The sequence below is a fragment of the Hypanus sabinus genome, chromosome 6, assembly GCF_030144855.1.
Source record: "Hypanus sabinus isolate sHypSab1 chromosome 6, sHypSab1.hap1, whole genome shotgun sequence".
Classification (NCBI taxonomy): domain Eukaryota; kingdom Metazoa; phylum Chordata; class Chondrichthyes; order Myliobatiformes; family Dasyatidae; genus Hypanus; species Hypanus sabinus.
In genome coordinates, this window is record NC_082711.1 from 70,910,455 (window position 1) to 70,924,965 (window position 14,511).

A 14,511-nucleotide genomic window follows, 5' to 3' on the forward strand; every position below is an offset into this window, starting at 1 on the left:
GCTCTAAAAAGTCATCTCGTAGGCATTCTACAAATTTCCTCTCACCAACCTGATTTTCTCGATATACCTACATATTGAAATCCCCCAGGACTATCATAACATTGTTCTATTACATGATTTCCTATTGAAATCAATATCCCACATCCTCTCTAATGATTGGATGTAACTCCCATCAGGGTCTTTACACCCTTGCAGTTTCTTAACTCTATCTACAAGGATCCTACATCTTCCCATCCTATGTCACCTCTTTCTAAGGATTTGATTTCATCTTCTACCAGCAGATTTACCTCACCTCCTCTACCTGTCTGTTTGTCCTTTCAATACAAAGCGTATCCTTGGATGTTAACTATGATCTTCTGTCAGCCACGACTCAGTGATGCCCACAACATCAAACCTGATCATCTCTAACTGTACTACAAGATCATCTCCCTTATTTCTTATACTGCGTGTATTCAAATATACCACCTTCTGTCCTATATTCATCACTCTTTTTGATTTTGTTATCATGTCACACTTCAACACATCCCACTGACTGCAATTTTGCCTGTCACCTGCCTGTCCATGTCAATTTCACTACACACTACAACTACTCGTATACCCTGAAATTGTTCTCATCTCCTGCCAACTCAGTTGAAATGATCCCCATCAGCTCAGGCAAACCTGCCCACAAGGATATTGGTCCCTCTCAGGTCAGGTGCAACGCATGCCTTTTGTCCTTTGCACCTGGGAAGCAAGACGCTACCTTGGCTTCTCTTTTGCGGCCACAAAATCTCTGTCTGTTCCCCTAACTATCAAGTATCCCATCACTATCGCTATACATTGCTATATTGACTTTAAAGGACTTGATAGAGGAATCCATTACTTTCCTCTTGTGAAAGGCTGTCTAGGAGCCAGAAGAGATCCCAGTGATCTAAGAACCCTGCCCACTGCACAACTTCCTCAGCCTCTCCTTCATCAGAACCATCCCCCTATTCCTACCCTGACTAATACATGGCATTGGCAGTAACCCAGAGATTACTACCTTGGAGATGCTGTTTTTTTCAGCCTTTTTCCGAACTCTTCTGCTCACTGCTCAAGACCTCTTCCCCCTTTCAACCGACATCACTGGTTTCAATGTGCACCACAACCTCTGGCTGCTCACCCTTCATCATGAGAATTTCCCACAGCTGTTCTGAGACATCCTGGACCCCAGCACCTGGGAGGCAAGACACCATCCTGGCTTCTCTTTTGCGGCACAGAATCTCCTGTTCGTCCCTCTAACTATCGAGTCTCCTATCACTACTGCTACACACTGTTATTTTGACTTGGATTTGATAGAAGAATCTATGACTTTCTTGTGAAAAGCTGTCTAGGAGCAACTTCTAGCCTTACTTACTGCTGACACATCGCTAAATTTCACTGGATGCTGGCGATGCACTAGTTCAGTCATTCACTCCTGACCCAGATGAGTACCATTTACGGGGACTGTGGTTTGCCAGCTGAATTGAATCCAACTCGACAAATCCATTTTAATATATCCATAAAATATATAAAGAAGTTAGACATACAAAGGACATCTTCCCAAACTTTCAGCCTTCTCTGACACACATCATGCCATAATCCATCAGCTTTCACATTTATTGTACATATTCCCATCTGAAGGAAAAGTTATTTCACAATAATGGGAAAAAATAAATTTGTAGCGGTGTGCTACAAGCAGCGCTAAAATTACGACACGGAGTCGGTAACTGCAGTCGAAGGAAAAACTTTATTCGAAAACTTCAGCCTCACTTTTAAGCCTCTGTCAACCGGCCCCCCATGGCGAAGAGGCTCCAAAGCTCTGTGCTCGCAAACCCCCGTAGGCTATCTAATTGTGAGTCGGTTCGCATACGCTAGGAAATGAGCCGCCACATAACCCCCCCCCAGAACCGGCGATACACCCCCCAATGTCCACAGCCTGGGCCAGAACCTGCTTGGGAGGTCGGCCTCTGCGCCGAGGCGCCGGAAACTCGGCCGGTTGCGCCAGGTCCACATGGGCCGGCTTGAGGCGGTCCACCGTGAAAACCTCCTCCTTCCCCCCAACGTCCAGCACGAACGTGGACCCGTTGTTCCGGAGCACCGTAAACGGCCCCTCGTATGGCCGCTGCAGCGGTGGCCGATGCCCGCCCCTTCGTACAAACACAAACTTACAGTTCCGTAGGTCTTTGGGTACGCAGGTCGGGTGCCGCCCATGCTGTGAAGTGGGTATGGGGGCCAGGTTACCGAGCTTCTCGCGAAGTCTGCCCAGGACTGCAGCGGGTGCTTCCTCTTGCCCCCTCGGGGCTGGTAGGAACTCCCCGGGGACGGCCAGGGGCGCGCCGTATACCAACTCGGCCGACGAGGCGTGCAGGTCATCCTTGGGCGCTGTGCGGATGCCGAGAAGGACCCAGGGAAGCTCGTCCGCCCAGTTGGCTCCTCGCAGGCGGGCCATGAGGGCCGACTTCAGGTGACGGTGGAAACGCTCCACTAGCCCGTTCGACTGTGGGTGGTAGGCAGTGGTGTGGTGCAGCTGAGTCCCCAAAAGGCTGGCCATAGCTGACCACAGGCTGGAGGTGAACTGGGCGCCTCTGTCGGAGGTAATGTGGGCTGGTACACCAAAGCGGGATATCCAGGTGGCGATCAGGGCTCGGGCGCAAGATTCGGAGGTGGTGTCGGTGAGCGGGACCGCCTCTGGCCATCTTGTGAACCGGTCCACGATAGTCAGGAGGTAACGCGCTCCGCGCGACACTGGCAGGGGGCCCACGATATCCACATGAATGTGGTCGAAACGTCGGTGGGCGGGATGGAACTGCTGCGGTGGGGCTTTGGTGTGCCGCTGAACCTTGGCCGTCTGGCAGTGCATGCACGTCCTGGCCCATTCACTGACCTGTTTGCGGAGTCCGTGCCAAACGAACCTGCTGGAAACCATCCGGACAGTTGTCCAGATGGAGGGATGCGCCAAGTTATGAATGGAGTCGAAAACACGTCGCCGCCAGGCTGCGGGGACGACCGGACGGGGCTGGCTGGTGGCGACGTCACAGAGTAGGGTCCTCTCACCTGGGCCCACGGGGAGGTCCTGGAGCTGCAAACCAGAGACTGCAGTCCTGTAACTCGGAATCTCCTCATCTACCTGCTGTGCCTCTGCCAGTGCCTCAAAGTCTACCCCTTGGGAAAGGGCATGAACGATAGGGCGAGAGAGCGCATCCGCCACGACATTGTCCTTACCCGAGACGTGCCGGACATCCGTTGTGTATTCAGAGATGTAGGACAGGTGGCGTTGCTGGCGGGATGACCAGGGGTCGGATGCTTTCGTAAACGCAAAGGTAAGCGGTTTGTGGTCCGTGAACGCGGTGAAGGGCCGACCTTCTAGGAAGTACCTGAAATGCCGGATTGCCAGGTAGAGCGCCAACAGTTCCCGGTCAAAAGCACTGTACTTGAGCTCGGGTGGCCGCAGGTGTTTGCTGAAAAACGCCAGGGGTTGCCAGCGACCTGCGATGAGCTGCTCCAGCACCCCACCGACTGCCGTGTTTGATGCGTCCACTGTGAGGGCGGTAGGGGTGTCCATTCTGGGATGTACTAGCATTGCGGCGTCAGCCAAAGCTTCCTTCGTTTGAACGAAAGCGGCGGCGGACTCCTCGTCCCAGGTAATGTCCTTGCTCGGACCCGACATCAGGGCGAACAGGGGGCGCATGATCCGGGCAGCTGAAGGGAGGAAGCGGCGGTAGAAATTGACCATACCTACGAATTCCTGAAGGCCTTTGATCGTGGTGGGTCGGGGGAAGTGGCGGACCGCATCCACCTTAGCGGGCAGAGGGGTTGCCCCGTCTTTAGTAATCCTGTGGCCCAGGAAGTCAATGGTATCAAGTCCGAACTGGCATTTGGCAGGGTTGATTGTAAGACCGTACTCACTCAGTCGGGCGCAGAGTTGACGGAGGTGGGACAGATGCTCCTGACGACTGCCGCTGGCTATGAGGATGTCATCCAAATAGATGAACGCGAAGTCCAGGTCCCGTCCCACCGCGTCCATTAACCGCTGGAACGTCTGTGCGGCATTCTTCAGGCCGAACGGCATGCGGAGGAACTCGAAGAGGCCAAACGGGGTGATGAGAGCCGTCTTGGGGACGTCGTCAGGATGCATCAGGATGCATCGGACAAGGTCGACCTTGGAGAAGATCCGGGCGCCGTGCAGGTTTGCCGCAAAGTCCTGAATGTGCGGCACAGGGTAGCGGTCCGGTGTGGTAGCCTCGTTCAGCCTGCGGTAGTCGCCGCACGGTCTCCAGCCCCCCGTCGCTTTGGGCACCATGTGCAGGGGGGAAGCCCAGGGGCTGTCGGACCGCCGGATGATCCCCAATTCCTCCATTCTCTGGAACTCCTCCTTCGCCAGTCGGAGCTTGTCCGGGGGAAGCCGCCGAGCACGGGCATGGAGGGGTGGTCCCTGTGTCGGGATGTGGTGCTGTACGCCGTGCCTGGGCATGGCTGCTGTGAACTGCGGTGCCAGAACCGATGGGAACTCCGCCAGGACCCTGATGAAGTCGTTGTCGGACAGCGTGATGGAGCCGAGGTGAGGGGCTGGCAACTGGGCCGCGCCCAGGGAGAACGTCTGAAAGGTCTCGGCGTGTACCAGTCTCTTCCTGGGCAGGTCAACCAGCAGGCTGTGAGCTCGCAAAAAATCCGCACCCAGAAGCGGTTGGGCTACGGCGGCCAGTGTGAAGTCCCACGTGAACTGGCTGGGGCCGAACAGTAGCTGCACCTGACGGGTGCCATAGGTCCTTACTGTGCTGCCATTCACGGCCCTCAGGGGGGGACCCGGTGCCCTGCTGCGGGTGTCGTAACTTGTCGGAGGTAAAACGCTGATCTCAGCCCCAGTATCGACCAAAAACCGGCGTCCCGACCTTCTATCCCATACATACAGGAGGCTATCCCGATGGCCAGCCGCCGTAGCCATCAGCGGCGGCTGGCCCTGGCGTTTCCCGGGAACTTGCAGGGCGGGCGGCAACGGCGGGCTTCTGCGCCCCACCGCTGGTAGTAGAAGCACCAGTGGTCATTGGGCCGGGGGTTAGTGGGCTCTGCGGCCGGGCCTGGACTGGTTTGCTGCCGGGAGCGTGGCTGGGAGATCTGTGCGATGGACGCCCCGCTCACCTTTTTGGCGTTCCACAGCAAGTCCACCCGGGCTGCCACCTTCCGGGGGTCACTGAAATCCGCGTCGGACAGCAGCAGGCGTATGTCCTCGGGCAGCTGCTCCAGGAATGCCTGCTCAAACATGAGGCCTGTGTGTCCCTCGGCCAGAGACAACATCTCGTTCATTAAAGCCGATGGAGGTCTGTCGCCCAAGCCATCCAGGTGCAGTAAACGGGCAGCCCGCTCGTGCCGTGAGAGTCCGAAAGTCCTGAGGAGCAGGGCTTTGAATTCCGTGTACTTGCCGTCTGCCGGGGGCGACTGTACGAACTCCGCGACCTGGGCAGCTGTGTCCTGGTCGAGGGAGCTCACCACGTAGTAGTAGCGGGTGTCTTCGGAGGTGATCCGGCGAACGTGGAATTGGGCTTCGGCTTGCTGGAACCATAGGTCCGGGCGCTGTGTCCAGAAACCCGGCAGTTTCAACAAAACCGCATGAACAGAGGCGGCGTCGGTCATTTCTGGTCCAAAAATCGTTTGGACCGTCGGGGTCACCAATTGTAGCGGTGTGCTACAAGCAGCGCTAAAATTACGACACGGAGTCGGTAACTGCAGTCGAAGGAAAAACTTTATTCGAAAACTTCAGCCTCACTTTTAAGCCTCTGTCAACCGGCCCCCCATGGCGAAGAGGCTCCAAAGCTCTGTGCTCGCAAACCCCCGTAGGCTATCTAATTGTGAGTCGGTTCGCATACGCTAGGAAATGAGCCGCCACAAATTCATAATTTAGAAACAAAATTGCAGATACAAGTTTAAGTGCTCAAATATTATTTGAAGCTGTAGAAACAAACATTTATCAGACCGGCTGTCATGTAGCCACATATATATCAGACTGTTGTCTTTATCCATAAAAATAGTGAATGTCAGTATAGCCAATTTGACAGATAAATGAAGAACGATATTAACTATGATTACCTTGCCTATGCTTTAATTTTCTGACTGGCATTTTTAGACACATTGATCGAAGCAGAACTATTTTCTTTCTAACAAAGGAATCCATTGTTACTTCAATTATCAGACAGAATGCCACTCAGTAAACAGTTAAACATAAGATTGGAAAAGTAATAGAAAAAACAGGAACAACAGCTTTACCTTTCTTGTATTCCTTTTGTGTGTTCATAGAGTTGGTTTGCTCCACCATCGGCACATGCTCGAAAAACCGCTTCAAAAATAGATAAAATGAAAAAAAATACACATGGAGAATTATACTTCCCAAGAAATATTTCCACGGAATTATAAGAAATTTATAGCAGAAAGCAAGGTTAGGTATATTCAGACATAGTATATCAAAGGCTTCATTCAAAAGCAAACTTCAACAATCATGGTTCATCCCTTATCTTCGTGATGAGGATAACACGAAAGAGTACCCTTTATAACTGCAATAAAAATCAGGCAATAACAGCTACTATATAGACGGTTTCAGAGTATACTCAATGGGAAATTTATGACAAAGAAGGGCCATGAGATCGGTTGGTAAAACAATAAACAGAATCCATAAGGGATCTCAAGGATCTGTTCTGGGACCCCTACTCTTCGTGATTTTTATAAATGACCTGAATAAGGAAATGGAGGGATGGGTTAGTAAATTTGCTTATGACACAAAGGTCGGGGTGTTGTGGAAAGTGGGGACAGCTGTCAGAGGTTACAATGGGACATTGATAGGATGTGAAACTGGGCTGAGAAGTGGCAGATGGAGTTCAACCCAGGTAAATGTGAGGTGGTTCATTTGGGTAGGTCAAATATGATGGCAGAATATAGTATTAATGGTAAGATACTTGGCAGTGTGGAGGATCAGGGGGATCTTGTGGTCCAAGTCCATAGGACACCCAAAGCTACTGCGCAGGTTGTCTCTGTGGTTAAGAATGCATACAGTGCACTGGCCTTTATGAACTGTGGGATTGAGTTTAGGAGCCAAGAGGTAATGTTACAGCTATATTGGACCCTGGTCAGACCCCACTAGAAGTACTGTGCTCAGTTCTGGTTGCCTCACTACAGAAAGGATATGGAAACTATAGAAAGGGGCAGAGGAGACTTACAAGGATGTTGCCTGGACTGTAGAGCATGCCTTATGAGAATAGGTTGAGTGAACTTGGCCTTTTCTCCTTGGAGTGACGGAGGATGAGGGGTGACCTGATAGAGGTGTGTAAGATGATGAGAGGCATCGATCATGTGGATAGTCAGAGGCTTTTTCCCAGGGCTGATATGGCTAACATGAGAGAACACAGGTTTAAGATGCTTGGAAATAGGTACAGAGGAGATGTCAGGGGTAAGTTTTTTATGCAGAGAGTGGTGAGTGCATGGAAAGAGCTGTTGGCGATGGTGGTGGAGGTGGACACAATAGGGTCTTTCAAGAGACTCCTGGATAGGTACATGGAGCTTAGAAAATTAGAGGGCTATGGGTAACCATGGGAAATTTCTAAGGTAAGGACATGTTTGGCGCAGCTTTGTTGGCCGGAGGGCCTGTACAGTGCTAGGTTTTCTATGTTTCTATAAGACACAAGAGCAGAATTAGGCCATTAGGCCAATGCTCTGTTTTCATTTCATGATATCCTTAACTTTACTTGTCAGCCATAGCTGACTCATCCTCCCTTTGGAATACTTTTTCATCATTGGGATATATCTACCCTGTGCCTTCAAAATTACTCCCAGAAATTCCAGCCATTATTGTTTTGCAATCATCCATACTACTGTCCCTTTATAATCAACTTTGGCCAGCTGCTCTCTCATGCCTCTGTATTCCCTTTACTCCACTGTAATACTGATACATCTGACTTTAACTTCTCCTCCTCATACTGCTGGGTGAATTCTACCATACTATGATCTCCCAAGGCTTCCTTTACCTTAGGCTCCCAAATCAAATCGGGTTCATTACTCAACACCCAATCCAGAATTGCCATTCCCCTAAAGGGGCTCAAGCAAAAGTTGACCTGAAAAGCCATCTCATAGGCATTTTACAATTCCCACTCTTTGGATTCAGTAACAACTACATTTTCCCAATATACCTGCATGTTAAATCCCCCATCACTATGGTAACATTGCCCTTTTTACATGCTTTTTCAATCTCCCACTGTAATTTGTATCCCACTTGGAGGCCTGTGTTCTATTCCCACCAGGGACTTTTTACCCTTGCAGTCTCTTAACTCTACCCACAAGGATTCTACATCTTCCGATCCTATGTCACCTCTTACTGAGGGTAGGCACTCCTCAAACCCTCTGTCTACCTGCCTGTCCTTTTGAAACAACATGTGTCATTAGATATTAAACTCCAAACTATGATCTTCTTTCAGCCACAACTTCATACCTGCCAATCTCTGTACGCACGACAAAGTCATCTACTGTGTGCAATCCAATATCAGTCCTTTATTCATGAAGTATATCCATTAACATTACAGTACTGGAAGCTACACAAAAACATTGCAGGAGCCCTCACTGATATGCTTGAAAAAGTGCTAACCTCTAGCAAGATGGCAGAAAACTGGAGGGCAGCAAATGTTGTGGCTTCGTTTCAGGAGGGCTGTGAGCTGAACATCTGTGGGAGATAGATGCTGGAAAGCACTCTGGGTGAAGGCAGTGGTTGATTAGAGGTAGCCAACAGGGCTTTGTGGGTGGGAGATTTTGCTTTACAAATTTGATTGAGTTCTCTGATGAAGTGATGAGGAGAGGTTAATAGAAATAGTATATATGAATTTCAGTAAGGTTTTTGATTAGTATCAGCACAGTAGACTGCGCTGGGATGTTTAACCACATGGTACATAAGGTGAGTTAGCAAAAGGGATAAAAATTGGCTGAATGGTAGGAAAGAGAATGTGGTGGAGGGAGGATGTTTCTCAGAGTGGAGGTTTGAGACTAGTTGTATGGCACAGAGATCAGTACTGGGATCATTGTGATTTGTCATCTATACAAGTGACTTGGATGGGACAATATGAGGAACAGTTAACAAATTTGCAGATGATACGCAAATATGTGATGTCATAGATCGTGAAGGAATATATCAAAAATTGCAGCACTACCTTGATCAGCTGGGTAGGTGGTCTGAGCAATGGGAAATTGAATTTAATTCATATAAGTGCAATGTATTGCATTTTGGAAGGGCAAAGATAGTTAGGATTTTATAATACACAATAGACAATAGGTGAAGGAGTAGGCCATTCGGCCCTTCAAGCCAGCATCGCCATTCAATGTGATCATGGCTGATCATCCACAATCAGTACACCGTTCCTGCCTTCTCCCCACATCCCTTGACTCCGCAATCTTTAACAGATCGATCTAACTCTTTCTTGAAAGCATCCAGAGAATTGGCCTCCAATGCCTTCTGAGGCAAAGCATTCCATAGATCCACAACTTTCTGGGTGAAATAGCTTTTCCTCAATTCTGTTCTAAATGGCCTACCCCTTACTTTTAAACTGTGGCCTCTGGTTCTGGACTCCTCCAATATCGGGAACATGTTTCCTTCCTCTATCTTGTCCAATCCCTTAATAATCTTATATGTTTCAATCAGATCCCCTCTCATCCTTCTAACTTCCAGTGTATACAAGCCAAGTCGTTCCAATCTTTCAACATATGACAGTCCCGCCATCCCGGAAATCAACCTCATGAACCTATGCTGCATTCCCTCTATAGCAAGAATGTCCTTCCTCAAATTTGGAGACCAAAACTGAACACAATACTCCAGGTGTGGTCTCTCCAGGGCCCTGTACAACTGCAAAAGGACCTCTTTGCAACTATACTCAATTCCCCTTGTTATGAAGGCCAACATGCCATTAGCTTTCTTCACTGCCTGCTGTACCTGCATGCTTACTTTCAGTAACTGATAAATAAGGACACCTAGACCATATTGTACTTCCCTTTTTACTAACTTGACACCATTTAGATAGCAATCTGCCTTCCTGTTCTTGCCACCAAAGTGGATAACCTCACAGTTATCCACATTAAACTGCATCTGCCATGCATCTGCCCACTCACCAAACCTGTCCAAGTCACCCTGCATTCTCCTAACATCCTCCTCATATTTCACAGTGCCACCCAGATTTCTGTCATCTGCAAATTTACTAATGTTACTTTTAATCCCTTCACCTGAATCATTAATGTTTATTGTAAATAGCTGCGGTTCCAGCACCGAGCCTTGTGGTACCCCACGAGTCACCGCCTGCCATTCTGAAAAGGACCCGTTAATCCCTACGCTTTGTTTCCTGTCTGCCAACCAATTTTCTATCCATGTTAGTACCCTACCCCCAATACCATGTGCTCTAATTTTGCCCACAATTCTCCTATGTGGGACCTTATCAAAGGCTTTCTGGAAGTCCAGGTACAGAAAATTCCAAAAGATTAGTCAAGCATGATTTCCCCTTCATATGTCCATGATGACTCGGACTGATACCGTTACTGCTATCCAAATGTGCCATTATTTCATCTTTTGTAATTGACTCCAGCATCTTCCCCACCACTGATGTCAGGCTAACTGGTCTATAATTCCCCGTTTTCTCTCTCCCTCCTTTCTTAAAGAGTCGGATAACATTAGCTACCCTCCAATCCTCAGGAACTGATCCTGAAACTATAGAACGTTGGAAAATGATTACCAATGCGTCCACGATTTCTAGAGACACCTGCTTAAGTACCCTGGGATGCAGACCATCTGGACCTGGGGATTTACCAGCCTTCGGTCCCATCAGTCTACCCAACACCATTTTCTGCCCAATGTGAATTTCCTTCAGTTCCTCCGTTACCCTAGGTTCTCTGGCCACTATTACATCTGGGAGATTGTCTGTGTCTTCCCCAGTGAAGATAGATCCAAAGTACCTGTTCAACTCGTCTGTCATTTCTTTGTTCCCCATAATAAATTCACCCGTTTCTGCCTTCAAGGGCCTAACTTTGGTCTTAACTAATTTTTTCCTCTTCACATACATAAAGAAGCTTTTACTATCCTCCTTTATATTCTTGATTAGCTTACCTTCGTACCTCATCTTTTCTCCCCGTATTGCCTTTTTAGTAATTTTCAGTTGCTCTTTAAAAGTTTCCCAATCCTCTGGCTTCCCGCTCACCTTTGCTATGTTATACTTCTCTTTTATTTTTATACTGTCCTTGACTTCCCTTGTCAGTCATGGTCATCCCCTACTCCCCTTAGAATCTTTCTTCCTCTTTGGAATGAACTGATCCTGCACCTTCTGTATTATTCCCAGAAATACCTGCCATTGTTGTTCCACTGTCATCCCTGCTAGGGTATCCTTCCAGTCAACTTTGGCTCATTCCTCCCTCGTGGCTCCATAGTCCCCTTTGTTCAACTGTAATACGGACACTTCCGATTTTCCCTTCTCCCTCTCAAATTGTAGATTAAAACTTATCATATTATGGTCACTGCCTCCTAATGGCTCCTTTACCTCGAGGTCCCTTATCAAACCCGGTTCATTACACAACACTAGATCCAGAATTGCCTTCTCCCTGGTAGGCTCCAGTACAAGCTGCTCTAAGAATCCATCTCGGAGGCACTCCACAAACTCCCTTTCTTGGGGCCCAGTACCAACCTGATTTTCCCAGCCTACTGAATGTTGAAATCCCCCATTACAACCGTAGCATTACCTTTGCAACATGCTAATTTTAACTCTTGCTTCAATTTGCACCCTATATCCAGGCTACTATTTGGGGGCCTGTAGATAACTCCCATTAGGGTCTTTTTGCCCTTACAATTTCTCAGTTCTATCCACACTGACTCGACAACTCCTGATTCTATGTCACCCCTCGCAAGGGACTGAATTTCATTCCTCACCAACAGAGCTACCCTACCCCCTCTGCCTACTTGTCTGTCCTTTCAGTAGGATGTATACCCTTTAATATTCATTTCCTAGCCCTGGTCCTCTTGCAGCCATGTCTCTGTTATTCCTACAATATCATACTTGCCAATTTCCAACTGAGCCTCAAGCTCATCCACTTTATTTCTTATACTTCATGCATTCATATATAATACTTTTAATCCAGTACTCCCCTCGCTTCTTACATTGACTCCTATTGCACTTGGCCATATTCTCCAATCCCTTCCTGAGCTTTCTGCTCCGTCAATTCTGCTGTCTTTCTTAACTTTTCTTATTCTCCTTAACTCCATCCTTATATTTCCAGTTCATCTCCTTCCCCCCCCCCCCACTTATTAGTTTAAACATCCCCGTGTTTTCCAGCGAACAGAACGCCCCTGGACAGTGTTGCAGAAAAGAGGACAGGTGCTTCATTCTCTTAAAGTGGAGTCACAGGTAGACAAGGCAGTAAAGATGGTCTTTAGTCTGCTGGACTTCATCAGACAAGTTATTGAATAAACAAGTTGGGGGGGGGTTATGTTGCAATTGTATAAGACATCACTGAGGGCACACTAGGAATATTGTTTTCAGTTTTAGTCACCATCTTATAGAAAGCATGTGATTAAACTGGAAATAATGCAGAAGGATTCACAAGGACGCTGCCGGGACTTGAGGGCCAGAGTTATAGGGAGAGGTTAGACAGGCTGGGATTTGTTCTTGGGATGCAAGTAACTGAGGGATATCTCTTATAGATTTATGAAATCATGAAGGGCATAGATTGGGGAATCTAGAGGGCATAGGTTTCAGGTTATAGATTAAAAGTTTAATAAAAACCAGTGGGGCAAACCACTTATACAGCAGGTGTTATTTATTTAGAACAAGCTGCCAGAGGAAGTGGTTGAGGCAAGTACATTAGATACATTAAAGAAGTATGTCGACAGGTATATAGCTGACAAGCGTTTGGTGGGATATGGGCCAAGTATGGGATCTGGGAATAGCTTGAGTATACATTGTGGTCAGCAAAGACATACATGGGCAGTAGTGCATTTTTCCATGTGGTATTAATCTATGATTACAAGCTTTAACTTTAAAAGGATAATGATAAAATTATATGATTAAAATGGAAAAATATCCTGGGTTTCAAGGATACTATGTGAGTAAAATTGTTAAGGATATCCCAGTTGTGTCGATTATAATTGTACACAACTCACTGCACCAATGGCTAATGGTTAAGCACTTAGATAAATATGAAAGTAAAAATGGTTAATTGGATTTCTAAAGAGACACATGTGGTCCAACAAACCTGGTGTTGATCACTCTGAGCTGCTTTGTTATCCAAGAGGTTTTTATATAACATTTGAGAAAGGATTTGACAAGATTTTACCCACAAGCATCTGAACAAAAATTAGGATGGCTGAAATTGTAGACTGTGCACAGAATTAGCTCAGTGATAATAAACAAAATGAAAATTGGTGGTTATGTACGTGCTCAAGCTACACACACAAAATGCTCGAGCAATTCAGGCAACATCTGTGGGGGAAGAGAAACAGTTGACATTTCAGGCCAAGACCCTTCATGAGAACTGGAATGGGAAGGTGGGGGAGAGAACATAAGAATATAAGGAATAGGAGCAGGAGTAGGCCCACTGGTCTGTCAAGCCTGCTCTGCCATTCAAAAAGATCATGGCTGATCTGGCCATGGACATCCCCACTTACCTCCCTTTTCCCCATAACTCTTAATTATCTTACTATGCAAAAATCTATCCAAGTTGTCTGAAATATATAAATGCATTTTTTGAGGAAGCCTCCACTGCTTCATTGGGCAGAGAATTCCACAAATTCACCACTCTCTGCAAAAAGCAGTTCCTTATCACCTCCATCTTAAATCTACCTCCCCAAATCTTGAGGCTATGACCCCTAGTTCGAGACTCACCTACCAGTGAGGAGGAGTACAAGTCGGCAGATGATAGGTGGGACGAGGTGAGGGGGAAGATGGGTGGGTGGGGGAAGAGAATACATGTGAGAAGCTTGGGAGGTGAGAGATGGAGGAGATAAAGGACCGAAGAAAGAACCTAGTAGGAGAGGACAGTGGACCATGGGAAGAAGAGGAAGCAAAGGGAAGTGATGGCAGGGCAGGAGAATTGAAGGGTGAGAGAGTGACTGGAATGGGGAAAGGAAAACAAGAGAAGTTGGGGTGGGGGAGTATTTAGCATAAGTTGGAGAAATCAATGTTCATGCCATCAGGTTGGAGGTTACCCAGACGGAATATGAGGGGCAGCTCCTCCAACTTGAGCTTGTCTCATCATGGCTGCAGAGGAGCTCCTGGACAGGCATGTCAGAATAGGTTTGGGAAGTTGAATTGAAATGGATAACTGCCATGAGATCCTGCCTTTTATGCTGGTCAGAGAGAAGTTGCTTGCTGAAGCGGACCCCCAATTTGCATCAAGTCTCATCAATGTAGAGGAGGCCACACCTGGAGCACCAGATATAATAGATAATCAGGTCAGACTCACAGGTGAAGTGTTGCCTCACCTGGAAGGACCGTTTGAGGATCTGAATAGTGGTGA

At 47.7% G+C, this 14,511-nt stretch overlaps 1 protein-coding gene across 19 annotated transcripts in view; it reads right to left on the reverse strand.

The window, feature by feature from the left end:
• The window catches only part of tpk1 (thiamin pyrophosphokinase 1), a 364,043-nt gene that overhangs the window by 243,260 nt on the left and 106,272 nt on the right, over positions 1-14,511 (reverse strand). For all 19 annotated transcript variants that reach the window (XR_009512677.1, XM_059972409.1, XM_059972403.1 and 16 more), the window contains one exon: positions 6,259-6,328. Coding sequence is in view for 18 of the 19 variants with exons in the window: in XM_059972409.1 (XP_059828392.1) it covers positions 6,259-6,328 (70 nt within the window). In the remaining variant the exon portion in view is untranslated. The remainder of the gene's footprint in view (positions 1-6,258; positions 6,329-14,511) is intronic.